Below are 25,654 nucleotides of genomic sequence, written 5' to 3' on the forward strand. Positions count from 1 at the left end.
CGATGACTATTCGCTGGCCCATACCATCCCGGCCAGTATCAAAGACGCACGAGGGTTGGCATCCGCCTTCCGAATGAAGTTTGGTCGAGTTGCAGAACTTCAATGCCAACTGCCAGCTCCTGGCAAAGCATTGAAACTCCAAGATGCATCACGTTACCTATTCTATCTGGTAACAAAAGACACTGTCCATGACCAACCTACCTACCAAGATGTATGGGATGCATTAATTCAATTGAGAGAGCACGTGTTGGAGTCCGACGTGCAAAAGTTAGCCCTGCCAAAGTTAGAATGCCGCCAATTAGACTGGAGAGTTATCCGAAATATGGTAGAAGAAATTTTTAAAGACACCGAGGTCCAGGTGTTAGTCTGTTGCAATCCGCATAGTTACTAGTGCGGAGAGAAGACCGTCCCCTGTCATTTTTATACAACTGGGAGTTGTAAAAGAGGGTCCAGTTGCAGATACCAGCATCCAGTTCCAGTCCCGACAAGGTTCCAGGAGGAACCATCTTTTAAGGAGGGGGCAATGTGACGCCTCACAACCCGGCCTAGTTATTCTTGAATCTTCTCGGGGTTACGAGTAAAGGCCAGACCTTCCACGGCGATTCGAGGCGACCGCTGTCAGAGTATTTAAGAACAGGAATTCGAGCACAGGCCAGTCAGTCAATGAACGAGCCGCGACGCGTGATATAATTGTATTCGAATCGGATTTAATGAAATGTATATATTAGTTATCGAAGTTATTATGTTTAGTTAATTAAATCATAAATTTGAGTTGTAAATAAATTAGATGTGTTAGTTGGTGTTATTTGCAATTATTAAAATAAATAAGTGATGTAAATAAAATAATATAAGTAAGTCTTCCTTTATTTAAATAATATAAGTAAGTCTTCCTTTATTTAAATTAAACTTAGTGCCTAAAGATATAAATAAATAAAATAGTAGAGTCAATCGCGTAACAGTATTCTTCCATTCTGCGTTTAAATTTTTCAAAAATGATTATTAGTTTTCTCTGTATTCGAAAAAAAAATTAATGCATTTAAATAGCATTGGACCAAGATTTTGCGCCTACCCCCTTAAGTGTCTATTCGCGGTGTGCAAGTACTTGGAAAGGGAAACGAGAAACGACCGTGCGCGAGTCGCGGAGAAATATTGCATCTATCTTAAATAATTCATATTGTCAATTGAAATTGTCACATTGACGTATATTTCATACCTTCTGTCATTGACGCAGAAAAATTATATATTGCTCCACAATATTGATATGATATGCAATTATTATATAAAGGTAAATTTAATTAATTGTATTTTGCTTGCAGTACTGCATTTTAATAACTGATTTTATTTACTACATACAATTGTTTACGTTTGCTAAACATAACCTGCTTCTTATTTTTTCTTCTTATTATTTTTTTGGACTATGGTCTTGACAATTATCCAGCAACCAGGACTAATATAATTGGCCAATATAATTAAAAGTGCGAAAAAAAGTACAGAGCGTAGAAATAGAGGTCGCTTTGCCGAACTTGCACGGTCCCAATAGATGTTTTTCAATTGACAGCAAGAAATAGAATAGATAGATAAGTAACCTTAAAAAATATTACAAAATTCTTTACTACATATTTGTATTTACAGGTTTTTTCTTTATTTATTAATAGTTCGCCTCCAAACTCCCATTTTTTTGATAATATAATTTTGTTAATGAACTCATTATTTTAACAGTAAAATTAGTAACAAATAAATTCTATTTATGAACAAAATTAGATAATCTTGCAGAATTTTTGAAAAACAAGATAAAAATGGATTTACCAAATTACGAAATTAAAACTTTTTACTTATGGCCTCGTCAATAAACATAACAAATATCTAATGATAGTATAAAACCTGGTGATATACATAATTTTAATCTCATTTTCTATTTTTATAAACACAAACTTTTTCAGATGTTGGGATGTTATAATCTTAACCTTATTTTGCGGTCTTCCAAAGTTACAAAACTAGCTAATTCTAACATTAATAGTGGTTTTATCGTTCTTTATGCATATAACAACAACAAAAAACCATCATTTTAACTTAAAAACCATTACAAATATGTTAACTGTTGCAAATACCGTACATGTAGAAAGTAAACATTGGTGATATTTAAAGAAATAGGAAAAGATACATACCGTAAACTAGTTGCTACATAACAGGGCCAAATACATGGAATAAACGCACTTAGCACATGGTTTATGTATTTAATAAAACGGTAAACGAATTATTAATGTTTGTAAAAATTAAAAATCAACACTACTTTCACGCACCTCAATGTTCTTTCCACGGACAGAGTAACTGTACACTCCTCTCTGAATGTCGTTGTCGTTCTAAAAACATTTCAGTTTCAGAAATGGAAATGTTGATGAAAAAAGTGACAGATAATGTAGAAATTCGCATGTGCAACTCTCGGTTAATAACCGGTTTGGTTTACAATAGAGCAAAACATGATTTGTAGCAATTAGCAATTATAGTAATTGTCTTTTAAAAACTGAAAACGTTGTTTAGCGATATTTATCTGTGAAAATAGTAATCTTTCAGTATTTTATATTTTAGAAATAAGGTAGGAATTCTTTTAGATTTTTTATTAACAAAGTAAAGTTGTTATATTTTTATGCACAGGTATAACTTTTAGAAGGTCTATAAATTAAGTTGTATTTTGTATAAATCTATAAACTTAAAACATCTAATAATTTTATTGAGAAACCAACGTATTAAGAACCAACATTAACCATATTGATTACAATAGTTCACTATTTATTCTCAAGTTGACTTTGACTTTGACATTGGCAGTTTGACAGTGACAGCGTTGACTTCATGTCATGATTTAGATTTTTATTTTATCCTATAAACAATAATATAGTATTTTTACAATATAAATAAATATTAATAAAATATGTCTTTAGTTCCGGATTATGGGGACTCTTCAAACTCAGATGATTCGAGTTCTTCAACCAGTGATAGTGAAAATGAAATTATGTAAGTAATCTTTTCTAAATTACATGGGATTACAGTATCACAAGGAATAATCAAGAAAGAATATGTACCTAATTAAAAAATAAGAATATAGGTCAATATTAAATTCCGGTGTTCAACGCTTCATATAGCTATTGCTGATTCTACTTTAATAAGATTTCTTAGTCAATCTTTTTCCTGTGTTTCATTCTGTAATGACATTGGCCATCATCACGTCCACTTTCCTCTGTCACTGTCTGTCCATTCCACATTCCACTGCTTTAAATCTTTCAAACAGGACGTCTCCCCGGTCCTCCTTTTCCTTCCACTTTCAAACAGATTCAATTGAAGGGGTCAGAAGCAAAACCGCCTAAGTAGCAAAATATACATTTTGAGAAATAAAGCATCAAAGTTTTTGCTCCTTTAAAAATTCTGGACGTTCAAAATTAAAAATTTTAAAGTACAGTAGACTCCCGTAAGTTCGGCCTCGGTTAGTTCGGACTCCGCTTACTCCGGCCGGCTCTCTGCCTGTAGCAGCCACCAATTTTTCTGCAAGATTTTTAAAAATCATCGGTGACCAAAAACGCAGAACAAATAGACAACGTCGACGAACCTGGGTTAAATTTTAAACTTCTGCCCAGAAAAACCTTTGCATCCCGAAAGAAACATCTGCTGTGGAGTTTAGAGTCAGCAAAGAGATGATAACGGTCACCTTGTGTTCAAATGCTTCGAGCATCCACAATGACCACTATTTGTCATTGTCGTCGCAGTTTTCGGCGATACTTCCTCTGGAAGCACTTAATGGCCCCTTGATCTATCGGCTGTTGAAGACTGGGAACAGCAGTTTAATTTCTTTATCATCGTCACACTGAATATCTTCCTGGTGAGGAAGCGCGTTGTCAGGAAGTAGAAGTGCTTTGATGGGCAGTTTTAATTCTGTCAAATATTTTTTTTACTTTGGGAACAAATTCGTAAACGAACTATTCCATGAACAAGTATGTGTTCATCCATGATGATTTCTGCGACCGATAATACACTGGGAGAGAATCCACGTTTATGTTGTTAAAGTCTTGGAAAAAACTTTGGCCAGATATATGTAGAAGATAAGATTGACCACGCAAACACAACAGTAGATGAGCCAAACAACATTCTTGTTAATGAACCTGATGACAATGCAGCTCTATTGCACGACCTTCAGCAACTACCGAACTGTGGTCCCATTGTTGAAGAAGATGTTTTGAAGTGGATCAAGTTTGAAACGGAGCGTGACGGAGCTACATAACGAGGTTTTGAACGACGACGAAATCGCCAAGTGTGCCATTCTCCAGGAAAATGAGAAAGATAACGACGCAGATGAAGAAAATAAAATAAACCACGTTGATGATAAAGCAGCTTTGCAACTGGTAGCTACCTATATCGAACAGCAAAAAGAAGCAACTGCCATCGATATAATGTTTATTATAAAGTGGCGTGACTTTGCACATAAAAATCATTAAAAAAGAAAAAAACAGGAAATTTTTTTCAGTGTTTAGGAAGCTGAACCACCAATGTAAAGTAATATTTTTAAATTTTATTAGGCCTACTTACAGTTCTGTAACTTTGTGTTGTATTCTATAGGAAGTGTTTTGTGTTTGCAAGTGCAAACAATAAATGGACACTTTTTAGGTAGGCATCGGTTAGTTCGGCCACTTTTAAGTTCGGCCTAGGGTCCAGTCCCGAGGTGGCCGAACTTACGGGAGTCTACTGTATTAAACAATTCAAAATAAGTATAAAATTTTAAAAATACTTCTGGCGAGAAATTTTTTTACCTCTTTTGACAAAAAAATGCGCTTAGGTTGTTTTACCTTTAAACAAAAATTACTTTATAATACATGAAAGGAACTAAACAAAAGCTTAATTTTCAATTAATATTTATTTTTTCTTAAAAAGCACAAATTTTACTTTTTTTGTAACACTAAAGTTACTCATAATCTGACAAAAAATCTATGTACTAGTCTTGTTCCTCATTGGCATCTTCTTTGGAAGTATAACAGTAGTGCTTTTTTCATTGTGTTTTTGCGGCTTTGACTCATGCGGCAAAACATTATAAAATTGCAGAAATCTAGCAGATGTTGTAAATTTTCCCATTTTTGATACTTAACATTTAATTTTGCTTTGTCTCCAAGAGGCTCCAAATTAACATTATTCACCAGTCGTCCAACATTCTTATTGCATTTTTCTTCGCCTTCGTCTAAAGTATTGTTAAAAGAAAATTGGTATGTTTGGTTTTTATTATATTTAAACCACTTTTGCACCAACAGATCTTAGGCTTAAGACGTGCCTTAAGCTCAGCTTACGAGACATATGCGTTGCACTATTGAGTCTTAGATCAATTTTCAGCATGCCGCAATGGATTTCCAAGTGGATTGCTTCTTAAACTTAGCAGTGTAGACATGCTGAGATAGCCGAGCCCCATCTATAAGCTGAACTGGGCTAAGCTGGAGCTTAAGATTTGTTGGTGCAACCAGGCATTAATGTCTCTCCATTTGATCACATGATTTTTGCTATCCTTTTTTGGATCTTTAATGAAATTGTTTAAATCTGAAAGGGACACAAAATCTGTCATTTTATGAACAACAAAGTTTTTTGAACACTTTTTTTATTACCTAAGTCCCACCAGTGATCAGGTACAAATATCTCAGGATTTTTATTTTTCAGTTTTTCTATTAGAGCAAAACTCCGATCACACTCCAAATATTAGTGACCAGGTTCAAAAACTTTGTGGTCAATATTTTCAATATGTGTAGTGCGAACTATGTGCATGAATAATTTGCTTATATTTTTATTCTTATTCTGCCCGCCACATGAGTCACTGTAAGCAATCACATTTACTTGATCATTTCTTAACTAATAGATTCTTATTTTCTCTTTTTTCCAAAAATCATTTATAACTTACCTGAGCCAAAAACATGATCCAAATATTGTTATAACAAAATATATAATTTCTGCAAACAATAGTATCACTTAAAACACTGCTATTAATCTACTAGACTAGAGTAGTATAACCTACACTCCATAAACAAATGCAAACCATTGAGTGAAACCCAAACAACATAACGATGGCTTAGTGTAAAAACCTCGTATCTCATTTTTTTTTCGAAAATGACATTTTGGTGGTTTTAGTTTGAAAACCTTGTATCTCACGATTTACAACTGTTAGAAAAATTCCAAATACACTCTAGACTATTTTCTACAGCCGAAAAAAGAAACCACTTATATCAATTGAGGCGTTCTTTGCAAAAACCCCAGTAGTCCTTTTTTTCCGAAAATGGACTTATGCCATCTATGGATTGAAGGACTAATTACCTACGTTCATTGCGTAAGAAACTTCCATTAAAGTTACAGTAGTCCAAAATATAAGCGACAAAAGTATAGGCGATTCCGCATAAACCCCATATGTCAAGCGCAATTCCCTCTGTTAATGACTATTGGTGTTTTTGCGGGAAACTTTATCGCTTGGCTGTCAGTAGGTTTTTATAGGTTAAAGTTCCTTCGAATAGTTGTGTTGTGTGGTTTTATAAGTAAACACCATTTTTCGTTTATTTTTTATTTTGGTTTATTACTATAAATATCGTTTTTCCTATAAATTAATGAAAAATTCCTGCAAAAACCCCATATGTCAAATGAATAAATGTCCTTCATAAATAAACAAAAGGAAAAAATAATGTTATTTTTATTGTAAACTGTGTGTAATCATCAAAATAATAAATCACTAATTTGAGAATTTCCGTAAACTTAATAGGGTTCAATTAAATAACTTTTTTTTAAATATCACCGATGTTGTAAAAAGTGACATATGGGGTTTTTGCAAAGAACGCCTCAATTGCTCTCTTGATTTAGTGTGAATACCACGTATATTTATAACCAAGAATTTGGTACTTAATTTGGAGTGTTTGTTTGAAAGATTCGACTTGCAGAAATCTTTTTTGTGAACAACAAAAGGTAGTCCGGCATATAGGAACATTATATGAACCTTAAATCAAAAGATTTGTATTGTATAAACCTAGTATTTGGAGGTGTGCAATAAGCTATGAAAAATGAAAACCTCGTAAATAATAATAAACACAACCTCATTTGAGATGAAAAACACGTATATCAAGATATACGAGGTTATCATAGTTACTTGGGATAGTCTTGGGATAATCAGATATTTGTCTCAATGTGCTCGAATTAAAAATATGTAACGTAATTTTTGTTTTTAGGTAATATTATGCAGAAAATCAGTTTTTTGCCTCTCCTGTAAAATTGTAATTTAATCAGATACGAGGTTTTCACACTAAGCCATCGATAAGTAATAAAAATATATTTATTTCCAGTTGCTTGTTTGGAAGTAAAACAGCCTAGGTGCACTAAGGCGATTTCTGCTCTTAACGGTTGGTGAATTTCATTTTGGTTGTTTTTTCTATTCATCAAAAGATGGCGATAAAGTAGGGTTAGAGCGTAGTCGATTTTACTACCAAACAATATAAGATATTCAGAACGTGGAACAGCACTAAAGTCGTTTTCGTGAAAATTGCACTTAGGCGGTTTTACTTGTAACCCCTTCAATTAATTCATCATGAAACCTGCAAACAAGCAGAAAGCCTTCTGCAAGCCTGTCAAATAAGTCAAATATAAACATAAATACCTACAAAAGTACGAAAAAAGGTATTTCTTTTTTCATCTTTCAGTGTTTGTTTGTGATGTGTCCATCATATTTTTCACATTCTTGGATAATACCACACCTCAAAGCCCCCAAGTCTTTTCCAGTTGCTTCCGTAGTTGCCCAGGCTTGAAATCCATATAAAAGGGCAGGGAATATTATGTACCTAGTATCTCAATATTCTAGTTTCTATTTCCAATTTTTCTTTGCTTAATACTGCTTTTATCTTATTAGTCCTGTCGCCAGGGGGGGTACAACGGCCTCCTTAATTCAGATGGACTTACCCAAGTTTTTTTTATGTATTTTGACCCGTAGAACACGAATTTTTTGGGTAACAGTTGATCCGGATGTCGATAAGTTTGTTATAAACAAAGAACTTGAGGTATTACATAACAGCGATTTTTCGCAAAACAAAACATTTTTTGTATTCTTTGGGTGATTCTCAGCAAAAAATGGTCCTACAAGTTTTTTCGTAGGATGCATAGTTTTAGAGATAAACGCGGTTGAACTTTAAAAAAATCGAAAAAGTGCGATTTTTTGAACCCGAATAACTTTTGACTAAAAAATAAAATAGCAATTCTGCTTACTGCATTTGAAAGTTCAAGTCAAATTCTATCGGTTTTGATTATTTGCATTGCTAAAAATTAAGTTTTTATTTGTTAAGCAAAGCCAAAAACACATAGTGTTTCCCGTGCCCAATGCATGCGTTTTAATGTACGTAATCTACGTAGGAATGGTCTGTATGCGCGCCTACTCGTTCGATTTCAAATGGGAAATGCATTGAAAACATCATTCAATAACTATGTGTTTATAGCTTTGTTTAACAATAAAAAAATTAATTTTTAGCACTGAAAGTAATCAAAACCGATAGAATTTGACTTGAACTTTCAAATGCAGTAAGCAGAATTGCTATTTTATTTTTTAGTCAAAAGTTATTCGGGTTCAAAAATTGCAATTTTTCAATTTTTTGAAAGTTTAACCGCGTTTATGTCGAAAACTATGCATCCTACGAAAAAACTTGTAAAAACATTTTTTGCTTAGAATGTCCCAAAAAATACAAAACAATGTTTTGTTTTGCGGAAAATCGCTGTTATGTGATTCCTCAAGTTCTTTGTTTATAACAATCTTATCGACATCCGGATCGACTGTTACCCAAAAAATTCGTGTTCTATGAGTCAAAACACATACAAAAAACTTGGGTGAGTCCATCTGAATTAAGGAGGCCGTTGTACCCCCCCTGGCGACAGGACTATATTGAGAGCAGTTCTGGTCATCTCAATGCATTGTTTTATTTGAAGGCTGTGGTCCCATTGTTCATTTTACTCACATCCCAAGTAATTGTATCTGGCTAGTTTCTCTAAAGCTTTTCCTTTAACATAGATTGTTTCATCATCAATAACTGTGTTGGTTTACTAAAAATCATGATTTTTATTTTTTTTGTGTTTAGAGTCATTCCATACCTCTCTAGTACTGAGTAGCGCAACCAACTAAAATTTGCAGACTCTGCTGTCCTTAAGTAGTATTGTATAAACTAGAGGTGACAGTACACATCCTTGTTGTACTCTTCTTATTATAAGTATCTCTTTATATTTTTGTTGGTCTACCTACTCTATGGGTTTCTGATATCGGTATAAAGGGCCTAGCAGGGTAAGATGGTGAAAAGTGCCCCCAGCTCGATTTAAATTCCATATAGGCCACTTTTTAGCACATATAGAGGAACTCACTTTCTGAAATTTTTAGCCCCCTAGGTGGTCACGTGACCCCCCTAGAGCCTAATTAGGCATTTTATGTTTTTATTTTTTATCTCAGCCGCATAAAGAGCTAGCCAAAAACTTTATTTAAAAAAGTTGTAAGTTTCAAAAAGATCTATATGAAAAAATTTTTTTTTTATTTTTTGGCGGGAAATTCGAATTTTTAGAACAATTTTAAACTTTTAAATAACTCTGAAAAAAAACTAAGACACTCGTTTTTACGAAAATCAATTATAATGTGTATTTTTGCACAATCTTTCACGCTGAATTTTTTCAGATTTTTAAAATTGGTGAAACGTACCTTTAAAAATAAAAAACCGCGTATTTCGGTTTTTTTTTTTCGTTTTTTGATATAATTTTATACATATTTTTCAAAAAAGGTAACACTGTCACTAGAATAGGTAAAAACTGAAAAATAATTGGGGTTTGCTTAATAAAAATTTTTTGTAACGCTATCGATTTTCATGATACAGGGCGTTGAAGAAAACAAAATTTTACACATTTTTTACGATTTTGCTGAAACTACTGGCAACATTGTAATAAAACTTGGCGGGATTTAAGAGGTAGTTATTGTGCATGTTTTGACATACAATTAAGGATTTAATATTCATCATTGGCGCGCATAGGGGTAATGGTCTGAACTTTTTAAAGAATAAAGATAGTACGCCACTGACATATTTCAAATTAACAATGGTTTTTGAATTTCTCGTTCAATTTGTGACAAAAAATGTATCTTCTTATTTTTTCATCCGACGCGCCATTTTTATTCAAAAAATAAAAGATCTTAACCCTTACAAAGTATTCGAACTTCTAGTACTTTCTACATCTACATAATAAACTCGTACATCCATTATTATCAAAATTAATTCGAATACTTTGGAAGCGTTGAGATATTTTATTTTTTGCAGCAAAACGGCGCGTCGTATGAAAAAAATGAGAAGATAGATTTTTCATTGAAAATTGAACGAGGAATTCAAAAATGATTGTTAATTTGAAATATGTCAGTGGCGTACTATCTTTTTTTCTTTGAAAAGTTCAGACCATTACCCCTATGCGCGCCAATGATGAATATCAAATCCTTAGTTGTATGTCAAAACATGCACAATAACTACCTATTAAAACCCGCCAAGTTTTATTACAATGTTGCCAGTAGTTTCGGCAAAATCGTAAAAAATATGTAAAATTTTGTTTTCTTCAACGCCCTGTATCTTGAAAATGGATATCGTTACAAAAAATTTTTATTAAGCAAACCCCAATTATTTTTCAGTTTTTTACCTATTCTAGTGACGGTGTTAAATTTTTTGAAAAATATGTATAAAATTATATCAAAAAACGAAAAAAATCCGAAAAAATGCGGTTTTTTATTTTTAAAGGTACGTTTCACCAATTTTAAAAATCTGAAAAAATTAAGGGTGAAAGATTGTTCAAAAATACACATAATAATTAATTTTCGTAAAAACGAGTGTCTTAGTTTTTTTTTCAGAGGTATTTAAAAGTTTAAAATTGTTCTAAAAATTCGAATTTCCCGCCAAAAAAATTTAAAAAAATTTTTTCATCTAGACTTTTTTGAAACTTACAACTTTTTTAAATAAAGTTTTTGGCCAGCTCTTGACGCGGCTGAGAGAAAAAATAAAAACATAAAAAACCTAATTAGGCTCTAGGGGGGTCACGTGACCGCCTAGAGGGTTAAAAATTTCAGAAAGTGAGTTCCTCTATATGTGCTAAAAAGTGGCCTATATGGAATTTAAATTGGGTTGGGGGCACTTTTCACCATCTTACCCGGCTAGGCCCTTTGTAATGATTCTCACATCCTGATCTTCTATTTCTATATTCCGTAATATGTTTGCAAGCCTTCTGTGTTGTATTTTGTAAAAAACTATCTCAAAGTCAACTAGACATGAATACATCACAATTAACATCTCGACACAGTTCTATTATGGTAGGGGAGCCCAAGCGAGGATTTTTTCAGTTACTCGAGCGCGTCAGATTATCATATGGGGATAAACGTGGTACCCTGCAGATGTACCTCTACCATAAATTGGCTCTTAACACAGGGGAGTTCGTTCAGGGGAACCCGAAAAAAAAATGTATCCTTAAAAATACTTGAAATTGTCAGATTAAGATAAGGTAAGTTCAGTACATGCAAAAGAGTGTATATTTAAAAAATCTTGACTATTTGAGCATTTGTGGAAAAAATAAGGAAATGGGTGAGTCAAAAAGTTTCAAAAAAAAGCGAACATTTCGCAAATTGAACATTAGATTGAAAAACTAAAAAATACGTCTTTAATCATCATCATTCTCTTTGCCTTATCCCTATGCGGGGTCGGCTTCCCTAATTACATTTCTCCACACAATTCTATCTTGGGTCATATCAATGTTAATCCCCTTTACCAACATGTCCTGCCTTATGGTCTCCCCCCAGCTCTTCTTTGGTCTTCCTCTCCTACTCCTTCCAGGAATCTGCACTTCAGCTATTCTTCGTATTGGGTGGTTAACGTCTCGACGTTGAACATGACCAAACCATCTTAACCTATGCTCTCTCATTTTGGCATCAATTGGTGCCACACCTAGACTTCCCCTAATATACTCATTTCTAATTTTATCCTTCTTTGTCACTCCACTCATCCATCTAAGCATTCTCATTTCCGCCACATGCATTCGCTGTTCCTCTTTCTTTTTCACTGCCCAACATTCAGTTCCGTACATCATAGCTGGTCTTATGGCTGTTTTATAGAATTTTCCCTTCAGCTTCATTGGAATTTTTCTGTCACACAACACACCACTCGCTTCTTTCCACTTCATCCATCCAGCCCTAATTCTACTGCATGCATCTCCATCTATTTCTCCATTACTCTGTAATACCGATCCTAGGTACTTAAAACTATTGCTTTTTACAATCATTTCACCATCCAAAGATACCATTTTATTTGTAGTAGCTCCATCTTTAAATGAACATTCCAAATACTCTGTTTTTGTCCTACTAAGTTTTAAACCTTTTTCCTCCAGAGCTTGTCTCCACTGTTCCAGTTTTTGTTCTAAGTCTCTTTCACTATTTCCTACTAACACGACATCATCAGCATACATTAAGCACCATGGAATGTTACCCTGTATTTTCGCTGTTATCTGGTCCAAAACTAATGAGAATAAATACGGACTAAGCACAGAACCTTGATGCAATCCTACTTTCACATGAAATTTATCAGTCTCTCCCACACCTGTCCTAACACTAGTCGTTACTCCCTCATACATATCCCTCACAATCTTTACATATTCACCAGGGACTCCTTTCTTATTGAGTGCCCACCACAGAATCTCTCGAGGAACTCTATCATATGCTTTCTCAAGATCAATGAATACCATATGAGCGTTTGTTTCTTTACTCCTGTATTTTTCCATCAACTGCCTTATAATGAAAATTGCATCTGTTGTTGATCTACCCTGCATAAAGCCAAATTGATTCTCGGATATTTCGGTTTCTTCACGTATCCGTCTATCAATTACTCTTTCCCATATTTTCATGGTGTGGCTAAGCAGTTTTATAGCCCTGTAGTTTGTACATTGTTGTATATCTCCCTTGTTTTTGTAAACAGGTACCAGTATACTGCTTCTCCATTCGTCTGGCATTTGTCCAACTTCCATAATTCTATTAAATAGACCTGCTAGCCACCTTGTTCCTGTCTCTCCCAATGCTCTCCATACTTCCCCAGGAATATCATCTGGTCCTACCGCTTTTCCTTTCTTTATTTTTTGAAGCGCTTGAGCCACTTCCTTGTTGGTTATTTTGGTGACCATTGCTGCTACTGTCTCCGTTGACTCTACAGGCTGTCTGTCAAATTCTTCATTTAATAAGCTGTCAAAGTACTTTCTCCATCTCTTTTTGACATCCCTTTCGTGATTATATTTCGTGATTAATACGTCTTTAATATTTTTCAAAAATCTATCGAATGGTACTAAACATGACCCCCCACGGAGAGGGGGGGTAAATTTATAATTTTAAATACAAACCCCGCGATATTTCGCAAAATGAACATCAGATCGAAAAACTGCAAAATACACTTTCAAAATGTTTTAAAAAAATCTATCGAATTATGAATAGATGGCGCTATAATCAGAAAAAACGATTGTTGAAAATGGAAAATTTAATTAAAAAGTGGAAAGTCCCCACTAAAATGGAAAATTTTACTTAACTTTTTTTGGTTTTAGTACCTAATAATCACAACCCAATAGGTCACCATAACGCTCGAGCGACTGCAAATTTAGCATACTTTGCTCCCCTACCACTGTTACCTTCCTTGTACACCTTAGCCCAGTGGCCGGCAAAGTGCGGCTCCGGAGCCGCATGTGGCTCTTTGGCTCCTTAGGTGCGGCTCTGGCAGAAATAATAACGGAAAGCGCAATAATATTTTTATTAAAAACAAACTTGGTAGGAAAAACATTACCTACATCTTATTCTGATAAATTAGTTTTTAACAAACTTGTAAACTTTAGCATTTGTCAAAAATCCTCTTGATGCTACGATAATCGAGTTGAAATTTTCTCCTTTAGAAATTGGCATTAATAGCTTTGAAATACAATTTCTGGATTTGAAAACAAGGATGTATGACCCTCTAAATTCGAACGTCTTTGTGTTGAATTGGAAATATTGGAGAAAAAAAAATGTTCACAACACAAGTGGTCTGCTTTGAATGACCTGGAGAAGGAAGGCATGATCATTTTCAACGCTGGAATAGTATTCCTGATTCTTATGATCAGCTGAAAAAGCTCACGTTTGTTGTTCTTTCACTTTTCGGTTCTACATATCAACATTAAAAAAAATGGATTTTGCGCCAAAAATTTTGTAAAAAATACAGTGTTTTAGGAAATAAAACCTTATAAAACAAAAGAAAATAGAAGTTCCTTCGATGATTAGAAACGAAGATATCGCCAAAAAAACGAAAAAACACGTTTTAATTTTTTGGGGTTATGGATGGGCTTAAAAATTGTTTTGGTCGAATACTTTTTGATGTAGAACATGTGGTTTTTTTATTTTTGGAAAATCGCTGGGAGCATTTTTCACTATCTTAACCGACTAGACCCCTTAGTTTTTTAGTGCAATAAAAGTTCGCTAAACAAGCAGATTTGGCTCCCAATTTTTTTTTTAATTGTTGTAATGATCATATTTGGCTCTTTTGCTAAAAAGTTTGCCGACCACTGCCTTAGCCCTAGATATAGCAGGCTACCCTGCTACAATTCCAAAGCCTCATTAGCAGTATAAAACTGGAGACGATTATACAGGATGTAACAAAAATACAGGTCATAAATTAAATCACACAAACTTACCTTAGTCCAAATGAGCATACAAAAAAAGTTACAGCCCTTTGAAGTTACAAGATAAACATCGATTTTTTCCGATATATCAAAAACTATTAGAGATTTTTTAATGAAAATGGACACGTGGCATTCTTATGGCAGGAACATTTTAAAAATAAATTATAGTTAAATTTGTGCACCCCATAAAAATTTTATGGGGTTTTTGTTCCCTTAAACCCCCCCAAACTTTTTTGTACGTTCCAATTAAATTATTATTGTGGTACCATTAGTTAAACACAATGTTTTTAAAACTTTTTTTGCCTCTTAGTACTTTTTGGAAAAGCTAGTTTTTATCGAGATATTTTGAATATTTGTTAAATCCACCACATATTTGTATACTGTTACGTACGATTGTAACGACCTGGTAATAATATGAATTTTTTTTATAAATTACAGTTTGAGGTATATTTTGAACCATATTAGAAAAGAAGCCACATCTCGATAAAAGGTGCCTCATCGGAAAAATACTAAGAGGCAAAAAAGTTTTATAAACATTCTGTTTAACTAATGGTACCGCAATAATACTTTAATTGGAACGTACACAAGCATTTGGGGGGTTTAAAAGCACAGACCCCCCATAAAATTTTTATGTAAACATATTAAAAAAGAAGTCGCATCTCAATTAAAACTGGTTTATCGAAAAAATATTAAGAGGCAAAAAAGTTTTATAAACACTGTGTTTAACTAAGGGTACCACAATAATAATTTAATTGGAACAAACAAAAAAGTTTGGGGGTTTAAGGAAACAAAACCCCCATAAAATTTTTATGGGGTGCACAAATTTAACTATAATTTATTTTTAAAATGTTCCTGCCATAAGAATGCCACGTGTCTATTTTCATTAAAAAATCTCTAATAGTTTTCGATACATCGGAAAAAATCGATTTTTATCGTGTAACTTCAAAGGGCTGTAACTTTTTTTGTGTGCATATTTGTACTAAGGTAAGTTAGGTTCAATCGAACTATTTTTGGTCCCAGAATATGTGATTTAATTTATGACCTGTATTTTTGTTACACCCTGTATTTTATATTCTTTATTTTATAGTTATTAGAACCTTTGGTTTTTATATTTACTTATTTCTGATAGTTCCTTCTTTTCGCTTATTGTCTCTATAATATGTATTTTTTTTCATACTCATTTGTTCTTTTTATCTGTCTCTTTATTTCTTATATTGCTGTTCTGCTTTTTCCATATATTATGTGAATAGGAATAAATTACCAATTTCAGAATCCTTTAGGGCAATATATCCCCCATGATAAATATTCATTTAATATTATAAAAAATGGGTCAGCTGTCATATGTTTTAGCCCAACCAAGAAGTCAGATGTCGCAAGTAAAAATAAACTGCCAGCACCAAGTTTTGGGGGCTCCAACTTGACAGAAGAATCAACAAAATCTTCAGTGTTCAAGAATCCCTTTATAGAAGCAGAGAACGCAAAAGACGCCATTTTACAGAAGCATGTTAAAATGGTGGAGTCGAAGGATAATATGGTTATAATAAATGGGAAAAAGATTTGCTGGAACTATAGAAAAGGAAGATGTAGATTTGGTCATAACTGTAAATATGCACATGATTCGGACGTTCAGAAAACACAAGAACAAATAGAGGTAATGTATTTATTTTTCGTTTCAACCTCTTTTGTAATATATTTGAAGGGTACAGGAGAAAAGCCAGCTAAGTCCAAAAATATATTTTGATAGAAAACAAAATTCAAAACGATAAAAATCCAATGATTTTTTACTTTTTTAAAAAAATAAATATAAATATATAAATAAGCTAAATATTTTTATATAATATATAAAAATATTTAGCTAAAAAGGTAAAAAATCATTAAATATTATTTATATCTACACACACCACACCCAGACTTATATGGAATCATCTGATATTTCTTATTATTTCGTGCAAATTTAAAAAAACGAACACATGAAGTGAAACAATATTTATTCTAAAGCAATTTAATAACAAATACATAACAATTAAATAATACAATAAAGTATTTAAAAAACAAATTGAAACTAGTTGTTTTAAAGTCAATAGCATAAAAAATTCAATGTAAATCGAATAATGTTTAAACTGTTTTTCTTTATTTTTTTGGTTTTTTTTTTGTAGTCAGTGTTATCACCTCTAGTCCTTATGCAAGCTTCAGTTTGCTTAGGCACGCTCCTAATCAAATTATCAACATTTTGTTGTGGTAGGTTGCTCCATTCTTCAAGAGCAGCTTGTACTAGTCATGCAGTGTTTTGTGGATTATCCTGGCGAGCTCTAATTTTTCTTTTAAGCATATCCCACAAATACTCTATAGGGTTAAGCTCGGGTGAGCAAGCAGGCCACTCCAAACAAGGCATACCTTCTGCTTCAATGATGTCTCTAGTCACTCTAATGGTTTGTGGAGGTCTATTATCATGCATGAAAATTAAATTTTCTCCTGTTGCACCTCTCCAGAGCCTAATTACAGGTTATCAACATATCTGTGAGCAGTTAAAGTTGATTGGATGAAAATTAAAGGAGTTTTTTACGGATCACAATTCCTCTTCAGAACATTACACTTCCACTTATATATTTGTGAACAGATCTGACAGTTTTCGTTCTTGCTTGTCTTCCTCGACCTCTAAGTACACGATTTCCTGGGTAATCTGATTTTACACAAATCCTGACATTTTCTGAAAATAGTCCACTTTGTCAATTCACAATGTTCGATTTTTGGTGATGAAGACACCAATTTAGGTGATCAATCTTGTGCTGCTTGGATAACTCGGGAACCCATAACGGTCTCCTGCTGTATACTTTTTGGCACGAACTCTTCTTCTCGTTTCAACTGAAACAGTTTCACCTGTATCTTCCAAAAGCTACCTTTGGAGCTGCAGGTGAGAAATTGTTGGGTATCTTCTAGCTGATTTGACAATTAAACGATCGGGGGGAGCCTTTCCTACTTTTTGGCGACTTTCCCTTGCTTTATTATTGAACTTTTCTAGTTCCTGTTCCCTAGCATAGGTTTTGGACAGAACGCCTTAAGTTACGGCTAACTCTGCAGCTATGTCCCTCTGAGAACAGTACTTGCTTCATAAGACCAATAATTTTTCCCCGTCGTAAGTTCTTTAACCCCACATGAGGCATATTTTCGTTTTTGGACGCAAAAGTTAGTTTACTTATTTTCGTTCAACTTGCAACTCAAGCAAATAACCTATACCGTACCGAGCTGTACTATCTGATTGCCTTTATCGATTTGTTTATTTTCAATAAAAACCTATATTCTTCGCAACAATAACAAGTTTTTTCAAGAGAAATAAATATTTCTTTGAAATACATGGTGATTCCATATAAGTTTGGGTGTGTGCATATTATGTATTTTTTAGTAATTAGAATAATGTTATGATTGTATTTTTATTTCGTAGTTAGTTATTTTTTATATCAACCAAATGTGGACTGATATGGTTCTTCATATGAACAGATCAAAACGTTTTTCTTTTTATTCTATTTTTTTATTTTGTAAGTCATTTCTACATTATATTAAAATAACAAACCAAGCTACAAACTGCTGACTAAAGGTAGTCTGATTTCTAAAAATCGCTTTGATGGTCGGGAACATAATAAGGCTCAGATGGTAACTCAGAAGTATCCTGAGTGAGAAACCTAATAACCAATTTTATGGACTGTGTTGGTTATTCCCATGTTTCATGTTGACTATGTTGGTTTTTCACCTGCAACAGATGTAAAACCTTGAGTATTTAAAGACTTCCTTTGTTATTCCCCTTGACGATTTGCCAAGATAAAATACACAATAAAAAGAAAGTGGAAAGGCAAACCATTTTTTTTTTTCATTTTTGGATTATATTAGCTTTTCACCTGTACTTTATCACAATTGGGACCGTGCAAGTTCGGCAAAGCGACCTCTATTTCTACGCTCTGTACTTTTATTCGCACTTTTAATTATATTGACCAATTATATTAGTCCTGGTTGCTGGATAATTGGCAAGGCCATAGTCCAAAAAAATAATAAGAAGAAAAAATAAGATGCAGGTTGTGTTATGCAAACGTAAACAATTGTATGTAGTAAATAAAATTAGATATTAAAATGCAGTACTGCAAGCAAAATACAATTAATTAAATGTACCTTTATATAATAATTGCATATCATATCAATATTGTGGAGCAATATATAATTTTTCTGCTTCAATGACAGAAGGTATGAAATATACGTCAATTTGACAATTTCAATTGACAATATGAATTATTTAAGATAGTTGCAATATTTCTCCGCGACTCGCGCACGGTCGTTTCTCGTTTCCCTTCCAAGTACTTGCACACCGCGAATACTTTTCTTATACCTTCATCAAATTTATCACAATATTTAATTGGATATTGATAAGTTTCTTTTTTGCTTTCTTTCGCCTGCTTTTACTTTCCTCTTGTCCTCTATGACTTCTCATTGTCATTTTTAAACAAGGAATTTCACGAGATTGAAGAAAAGAAAATACATAAACACAAAACTTATTTTACACAATCACAACTATGATACAGACTTCACAAACAAATTAACACACAAAACGCTCAGAATTTGAGTGTAATAACACCACCTTCAATTTTTTTCCAAGATTCTGTATTCTGTGGCCTACAACACCGAGGTCAAGTATGTAAATTTTGAAGAGACATAACCTAATAAAACTGGGTTATACAATCTTGGATCAAACATTTAGTTATTTAAGAATGTAATTTTCATTACTCCAATAATTCTGGTTTAATCCCATATAATTGTAATATATAAATTAGACAAGCCACAAAAAGCAGTTTCAGAACCTTGATAGACTCATTTATTTTAGTAATAACTTAAAATTTGATAAACCTCTTTAGCAATATATAGACTACTACCCTCTGGGTATGGCTGCTATGAATACCTAGGGAGCATCCCCCATTTGCAGGGGGTCGCACCTAATAGAAGAACTGACAAAACTCCCACATCCCCTGTGGAAGTTTTTTGTTTCCCACATCCAGATTTAGCCATACGGCCCACACTCCCTCTAACGGGGAAAATTCACTCATCCCAGATACCTAGGGTATCAAAAGGATTGAGCTCTGGTGGGACTCTTTCCGTGTTATCGAGCCCTAAGTGACTTGGTATGCCGGAGTGTCTCCCAAAAATTTTCGTACTCATCTGGAAGTCGAGAGTAGCACAGCTTTCTGCATAGTCTTGTAAAGGTGTTCATTTAGACCCAGCTTTTTGATATTTTTTATGAGGTTCTTCGGAATGACTCCAGTAGTAGAAAGAATAATGGGTATTGTCTGGGTACTTTCCATTCTCCATTGTCTCCTTATTTTTATTTCGAGATCTCTATACTTAGCGATCTTTTCGTTGTGCTTAACACGCAGATTATTGTTGTTAGGTATCGCCACCTCTATTAATGTTGTTTGCCTAGTTATGAGATCCGTCTATTGTGTGCCACTGTTTGGTGTGTGAGCACGGTGCGATCCCAGTATAGCTTGTAGTTGTCATTTTCAAGCATTCTATCAGGGACGTATTGATAATAAGGGAGATGGTCGGTTTGGAGAAGTCCAAGTTGGCTAGCTAGTTCTTGGTGAAGAATCTTTCCTACTGAGTCGTGGCGTTCTTTATAATCAGTTCCGACAAACGCCTTGCAGCCCCCGGTAAGATGTTGGATGGATTCCTGGGCTTGACATCCATATCGGCATTTGTCGTTTTGGACTTGAGGATCTTTCACAATGTACTTCAGGTAATTTTTAGTTGGAATAACCTGATCCTGAATGGTAAGTAGGAAACCCTCTGTCTCGGGACACATCTTTCCTGATACCAACGAATAGTTCGACGCTCTATTGTCGACATATTCCTGGTTAACCTCATTGAGATGCCGCCCATGCAGGGGTTTGCTCATCCAGATGTTCATTTTTTCTTGCTTAGATAGGTGATTTATGCGCATTTCTTGTTCCTTCAGTTTAAGCGGCGTTGAGTCATCTACTGCGCAGATTGCACGATGTAAAGTAGATGTTTCAGCCTGCGCCTGAAAATAAGTTCTCAAGTTAGCAACTTGTTTATCTAATTGCTCACCTATGTCCATGAGTCCTCTTTCCCCTAGATACCGAGGTAATGTTGTTCTCTCTACTGCACTGGGAGGATGATGTTTTTGTGCCTTTGTGAGAAGTGTTCTTGCTTTCCGCTGAAGACTTTCTATATCCGTTTTTGATCACCTGATAATACCAAATGAGTAGCTAAGCGCGGAAAATGCATATGTATTTAATGCCTTAAACAACTTTTTACTATTGAGATATGACCGATTAAGCTGTCTTACCCTTCGTACAAACTCAGAAGTTAGTTCGGTTTTCATTTGTTTATGATCAATTTTCCGCGCTTACTTTACACCGAGATATTTATACATGTCATTTTCACTCATAGCCTCAATGTTCTGGCCATTTTGCATATCGAAACCACCGGGCTGAACCTGTCCTCTGACTATATTTAAGATACGGCACTTGTCTAGACCGAAGTGCATACTAATATCATTAGAGAAGTTTTTAGCATCTGATCTAAGTGTTTTTTAGTGGAAGCCATTAATTTTAAATCATCCATATAAAACAAATTATTAAGCTTCGCTACAACAGTATTATTATTTTTGATGCTAAAGCCTGAGTCAGTGGAATTCAGTAGCTGAGATAGTGGGTTCATTGCTAGGCAGAACCAAAGTGGACCCAAGGAATCCTCCTGGAAAAGCCCCCGGTTAATTGGGATGTCTTCAGTCTCGATATTGTTTTCACCAGGTATTTGAAGGTGAATTTTTGTCTTCCACTCACTCATTATATGTTTTAAAAAGGTCACTATATTATCATCGACTTTATATATTTTCAATATATCTATAAGCCATTCATGCGGCACTGAATCAAACGCTTTCGTGTAATCAATGAAAGCAGTAAAGAGATTTCGTTTTTTGATATATGCCTGGTTAGAAATGACCGAGTCGATAATAAGTTGTTCTTTACAGCCCATGGAGCCCTTAGCGCATCCTTTCTGTTGAGGCTCTATGATATTGTTTAGAGCACAGTGTTGGTAGATACGCCAGGCTACACAGGATGTGACCAATTTGTACAAAGTAGGTAGACAAGTAATTGGCTGGATCTTGGGTGTTATTTTGATCCTTCGGTATTAGATAAGTTCCTTTGTAAGGAATGATGGTATTTCCTGCGGATTAGAAATAACATAATTAATTAAAATTGACATTCGCTCATGAACACTCCAAAGCTTCTTTAGCCAGAAGTTTTGAACTCCGTCCGGTCCAGGAGATTTCCAGTTGTGAAGCTCTTTGATAGTATTCGAGACTTCTTCAGTGGTGAAGGGTTCGTAAGGAATATTATTGTAATGTTGACAGTTGTTCGTCGTGTCTTCAATCCATTCAGCATTGTTGTTATGAGTAGCTGGCGTTGAAAGTTGGTTTCCCCAAAACTCATGAATTTCTTCTTGACTTGGATATGCTTTATTTTCATTTTCTACAGTGGAGTTAAGCTTCTTATAAAACGCCTTCTCTGAATGCTCAAAAAGTATATTGTCGCATTTTCGGTTGTTACTGACTTTGTATCTCCTTAGACGGCCTGAATAAACGGAGAGTTTTTGTTTTAATGTGTCCAGGCAATGTTGAGCTGTGTTGTTTTCTGGATCATGCTGTGAGTGTCTCGGCGTATTTCGCATTATTTCTTCAGCTCTTCTAATTAGGTTTCTACTCGTTGTTCCTCGAATATATTCCGTTATTTGACCAATATCCCTACGCAACGATTCAATTTTTCTTTGCAGCCGTCTTTCCCAAGGTGCAATAATTATTCTGTCACAAGTCCTTCCGTTGTTAGTACCCCGTCGTGTTCTGATCCTAATGCCCATTACATTAGCAATTGCCGTCGCTGCACAGTAGATCAGCATATGCAAATATTCTAATATTTGAGCTTCTACGACATAATTGGGTAGGACTTCGGTGTTCATAACTTGTAACAGCGCACCTAGTTTCTTACAAGAGTTTATTCTTGGTAGCGGTGGCCTGCTAAGTGGGTTTGTTCCACTAAACTCTTGTACGGCTCGTGCCATTTCGTTTAACAGGCTATCGCGCAACTCGTTGTTGTTCTCCTGTGTGTTCTCAGGTCGAGTTTCTTGTATGGCAGGCTCAGGAATCTACTCGTGTGTTTCGTTAGGGACTTGATCCACAACTAGCTCTTGGTTATTAATCTCCCTTTCGACTTCGCTTTTGATGGCATCGCGTCTAACCTCAGGGATAAGATTATTTCTGATGATTACCCGGTATTGGTCTGCCACTCGTTGTTCAGATACTTGAATATTTGCTCACTTCTGGTGGTTGTTGTTGTTGGGCTGTAGCTGTTTGTATGACAGGGGCCCACCTTCTCAACACCCTGCCACCGACGTCCCGCATGCTGTCACGGCCAGCGCCGGCTCCAGACGCGCCCTGGCGATCCCCAGGCAGCGATCCTAAACATAAATCATTATTCACCATATTAATGGGTTTGCATTTTATACCTACTGCCAGGTGTCAGTTTTTACTCCACGGCAGGTATTCCTGCTACCCTCTGGGCATTGACGCCACGAATACCCAGAAAGCATCCCCCATTCGCAGGGGGCCGCGCCTGATAGAAGAACTGACAAAAAACTCCCACAGGAAACGCCCACATTATTAGTATTATTATTAGTTAACAACTAAAATTTGTTTAGTTATAATGAAAAAAATTTTTGTAGGTTGAAAAGGTAGCTGCTATTAAAAATTCCGTTGTCTGTGAAAATTCTCAAACCAGTATGCATTTAAAACACACGAAAGTAGATGAAGAAGTATCTGATGAGGATGATGACACAAAAAAGGGTAAACAGAAACGCAAGAGACCTGGTCTGACTCAAGGTTTGGTTCCTGGTAAAAAGGTTATGAAACAGTACATGCACCAAAAGACTTAAAAGTTATAAGTGATGTTACTACAAAAGTACAAATTTTATAGGTTGTTTTTAAGCTTTCCAGCTGGTTTCATGCTTTTTACAAACTAAGAATCGATGTGATCTATTGTGTAATAAAATTGTCTTAATTGGTTTTATTTTTATTAAAATCCCTCAATTACCTGACAACAATAAGAGTATGTAGTAGGTGACATACCCCTGCACTTAATCAAATAACTACCTAGTTAAATTATGGTATTTGTACTTTTTGATATTCATGTCTATCACATTACATAAAATTACATCATAAAATAGTTTTGAAACACCAATTAAGTAAAGTTTTTTAATACAAAAAGCTCAAAAGAGACATTTTAAATCAAAGTTATCTTAAAATGGTTATATAAAAAATGATTAACTGATAACTAAAAAAGACCAATGAAGATAAACTGTATAAATGTTTTTAAATCAAAGATATTTTAAATTGTTATAGAAAAAGTAGATAAATCAAACAGATGAATGATTATAGATTAAAAAATAGTTTTGTCATACCAATAAAGTTTTTTAATACAAAAGTTTTTTAATACAAAAAGCTCAAAAGAGGCATTTAAAATCAAAGTTAATTAAAATTGTTATAAAAAGAAGATCAACTGATAAATAAAAAAGATCAATGAAGATAAACTGTATAAATGTTTTTAAATCAAAGATAATTTAAATTGTTATTAAAAAGTGGATAAATAGATAAATCAAACAGATGAATGATTATAATAAATAATTCTTATAATAAATCTTAAAAAATTAGTCTGTTACTCTTGTAGGTACATTTAACATTGATTGAAATTATGAAAGAAATAAACAAAAAAAGTATGGCAACACTGTGACGCACAAACATAAGATTCAGATGTAGTGTGCACTAATATACAACCTGTCCCAAATTTATGTAGTATTAGGTTAGGTCATTTCCTAGAATTCCCAATTAATATTAAAAATAAATAATAAATGTAACCGTCGAAAATTGGTCGGAAATTAGGAAATAAATCGGTTAGCGATTAACTGACTGGCGATGAAACGTCCTAGACCCGTATTCCAACTATCGTCTTTATCTCTGTTTTTTGTTCAGTATTACTTCCAGATATTTCACTTTCTGGGCAAGTAGGATACTTTCTCCTTCCAAAATGAGCAGACATGATCTCTCGCTCTTGGGCCCTTGAAGATTATGGCTTCTGTTTTCTGTGTGGCTAGCATCAGTTCTCCGTCCTCTAGCCACATTCTAACTAGTTCAAGGGCTGTGGCACTACCGCAGATATCTTCATTGTGTCGTCTTTAGTTACATTAATGCTCCTGTTTAAGATAATCCTCACCAAGTTCTGCAGGTCTCGGGATATTTCTTCTAATAATCTGTTGACTTTCCTCCAGCTTGCATTGTAGCGAACATTCTTGATATTTAGGAGGAGTGCAATCTACCCCTGCATGCTTCTTTCTTCCTAACTATCCTCTCTTAGGGCAGTAAATGAGAATATTTGGCTCGGAATTCCATCCTACTACATCGATTTACTTTATATTTTCAGAGTAAGTAGGGAATAGATCAGGAAACAAAGTCTACCCCATGCCGATGTGCGCTTTTATCTTGGGGGTGGTTCCAACCCCTTCTCGGTGGTGGAAAATTCTTTGGTTAAAATATCCACAGAAGTGGCTAGAGAACCTAATTCTAAGCAAAAACTGTTCTATAATTTTTTTTTGAAAACTTTTGTTTTTGAGTTATTTGTGGTTGAAAATTGGCCATTTTCATTGAAAAATGACACCTTTTCGGACGGTTTTCTGCGAATACCTTAAAAACTATGCATCTAACAAAAACTATTAGAAATATTTTTGTTGCTTATAAAAAAAGCAAAGAAACTCTTTCCTTCATAAATCTTCTAGTTATAATACAAAAAGAGATATGGTAGGTGAGAAGAGTTTGTTTTTT

At 34.3% G+C, this 25,654-nt stretch overlaps 2 protein-coding genes across 3 annotated transcripts in view; one reads left to right on the forward strand and one right to left on the reverse strand.

The window, feature by feature from the left end:
* The window catches only part of LOC114326709 (protein-tyrosine sulfotransferase), a 921,489-nt gene extending 918,996 nt beyond the window's left edge, over positions 1–2,493 (reverse strand). The window contains exon 1 of one of the 2 annotated variants that reach the window (XM_050648297.1): positions 2,166–2,493. The gene's annotated coding sequence lies outside the window, so the exon portion shown is untranslated. The remainder of the gene's footprint in view (positions 1–2,165) is intronic. The other variant, XM_050648296.1, reaches the window with a different exon arrangement.
* Positions 2,494–2,828: 335 nt separating this feature from the next.
* Positions 2,829–23,845, forward strand: LOC126883074 (uncharacterized). The gene is made up of 3 exons (XM_050648298.1): positions 2,829–3,009; positions 16,075–16,375; positions 23,506–23,845. The coding sequence occupies exons 1-3, from the start codon at positions 2,927–2,929 to the stop codon at positions 23,713–23,715; spliced, it is 594 nt and encodes a 197-aa protein (XP_050504255.1). The 5' UTR covers positions 2,829–2,926; the 3' UTR covers positions 23,716–23,845.
* Positions 23,846–25,654: the final 1,809 nt, after the last annotated feature.

This window comes from Diabrotica virgifera, chromosome 4, assembly GCF_917563875.1.
Source record: "Diabrotica virgifera virgifera chromosome 4, PGI_DIABVI_V3a".
In the NCBI taxonomy this organism is placed as follows: Eukaryota; Metazoa; Arthropoda; class Insecta; order Coleoptera; family Chrysomelidae; genus Diabrotica; species Diabrotica virgifera.

Excerpts from the sequence above, each read along its gene's own strand:
- LOC126883074 (XM_050648298.1), top strand. The coding sequence starts at position 2,927 with ATGTCTTTAGTTCCGGATTATGGGGACTCTTCAAACTCAGATGATTCG. Across the intron at positions 3,010-16,074 it reads GATAGTGAAAATGAAATTAT|CCCAACCAAGAAGTCAGATG; the intron begins GTAAGTAATCTT and ends CATATGTTTTAG. Across the intron at positions 16,376-23,505 it reads AAACACAAGAACAAATAGAG|GTTGAAAAGGTAGCTGCTAT; the intron begins GTAATGTATTTA and ends AAATTTTTGTAG.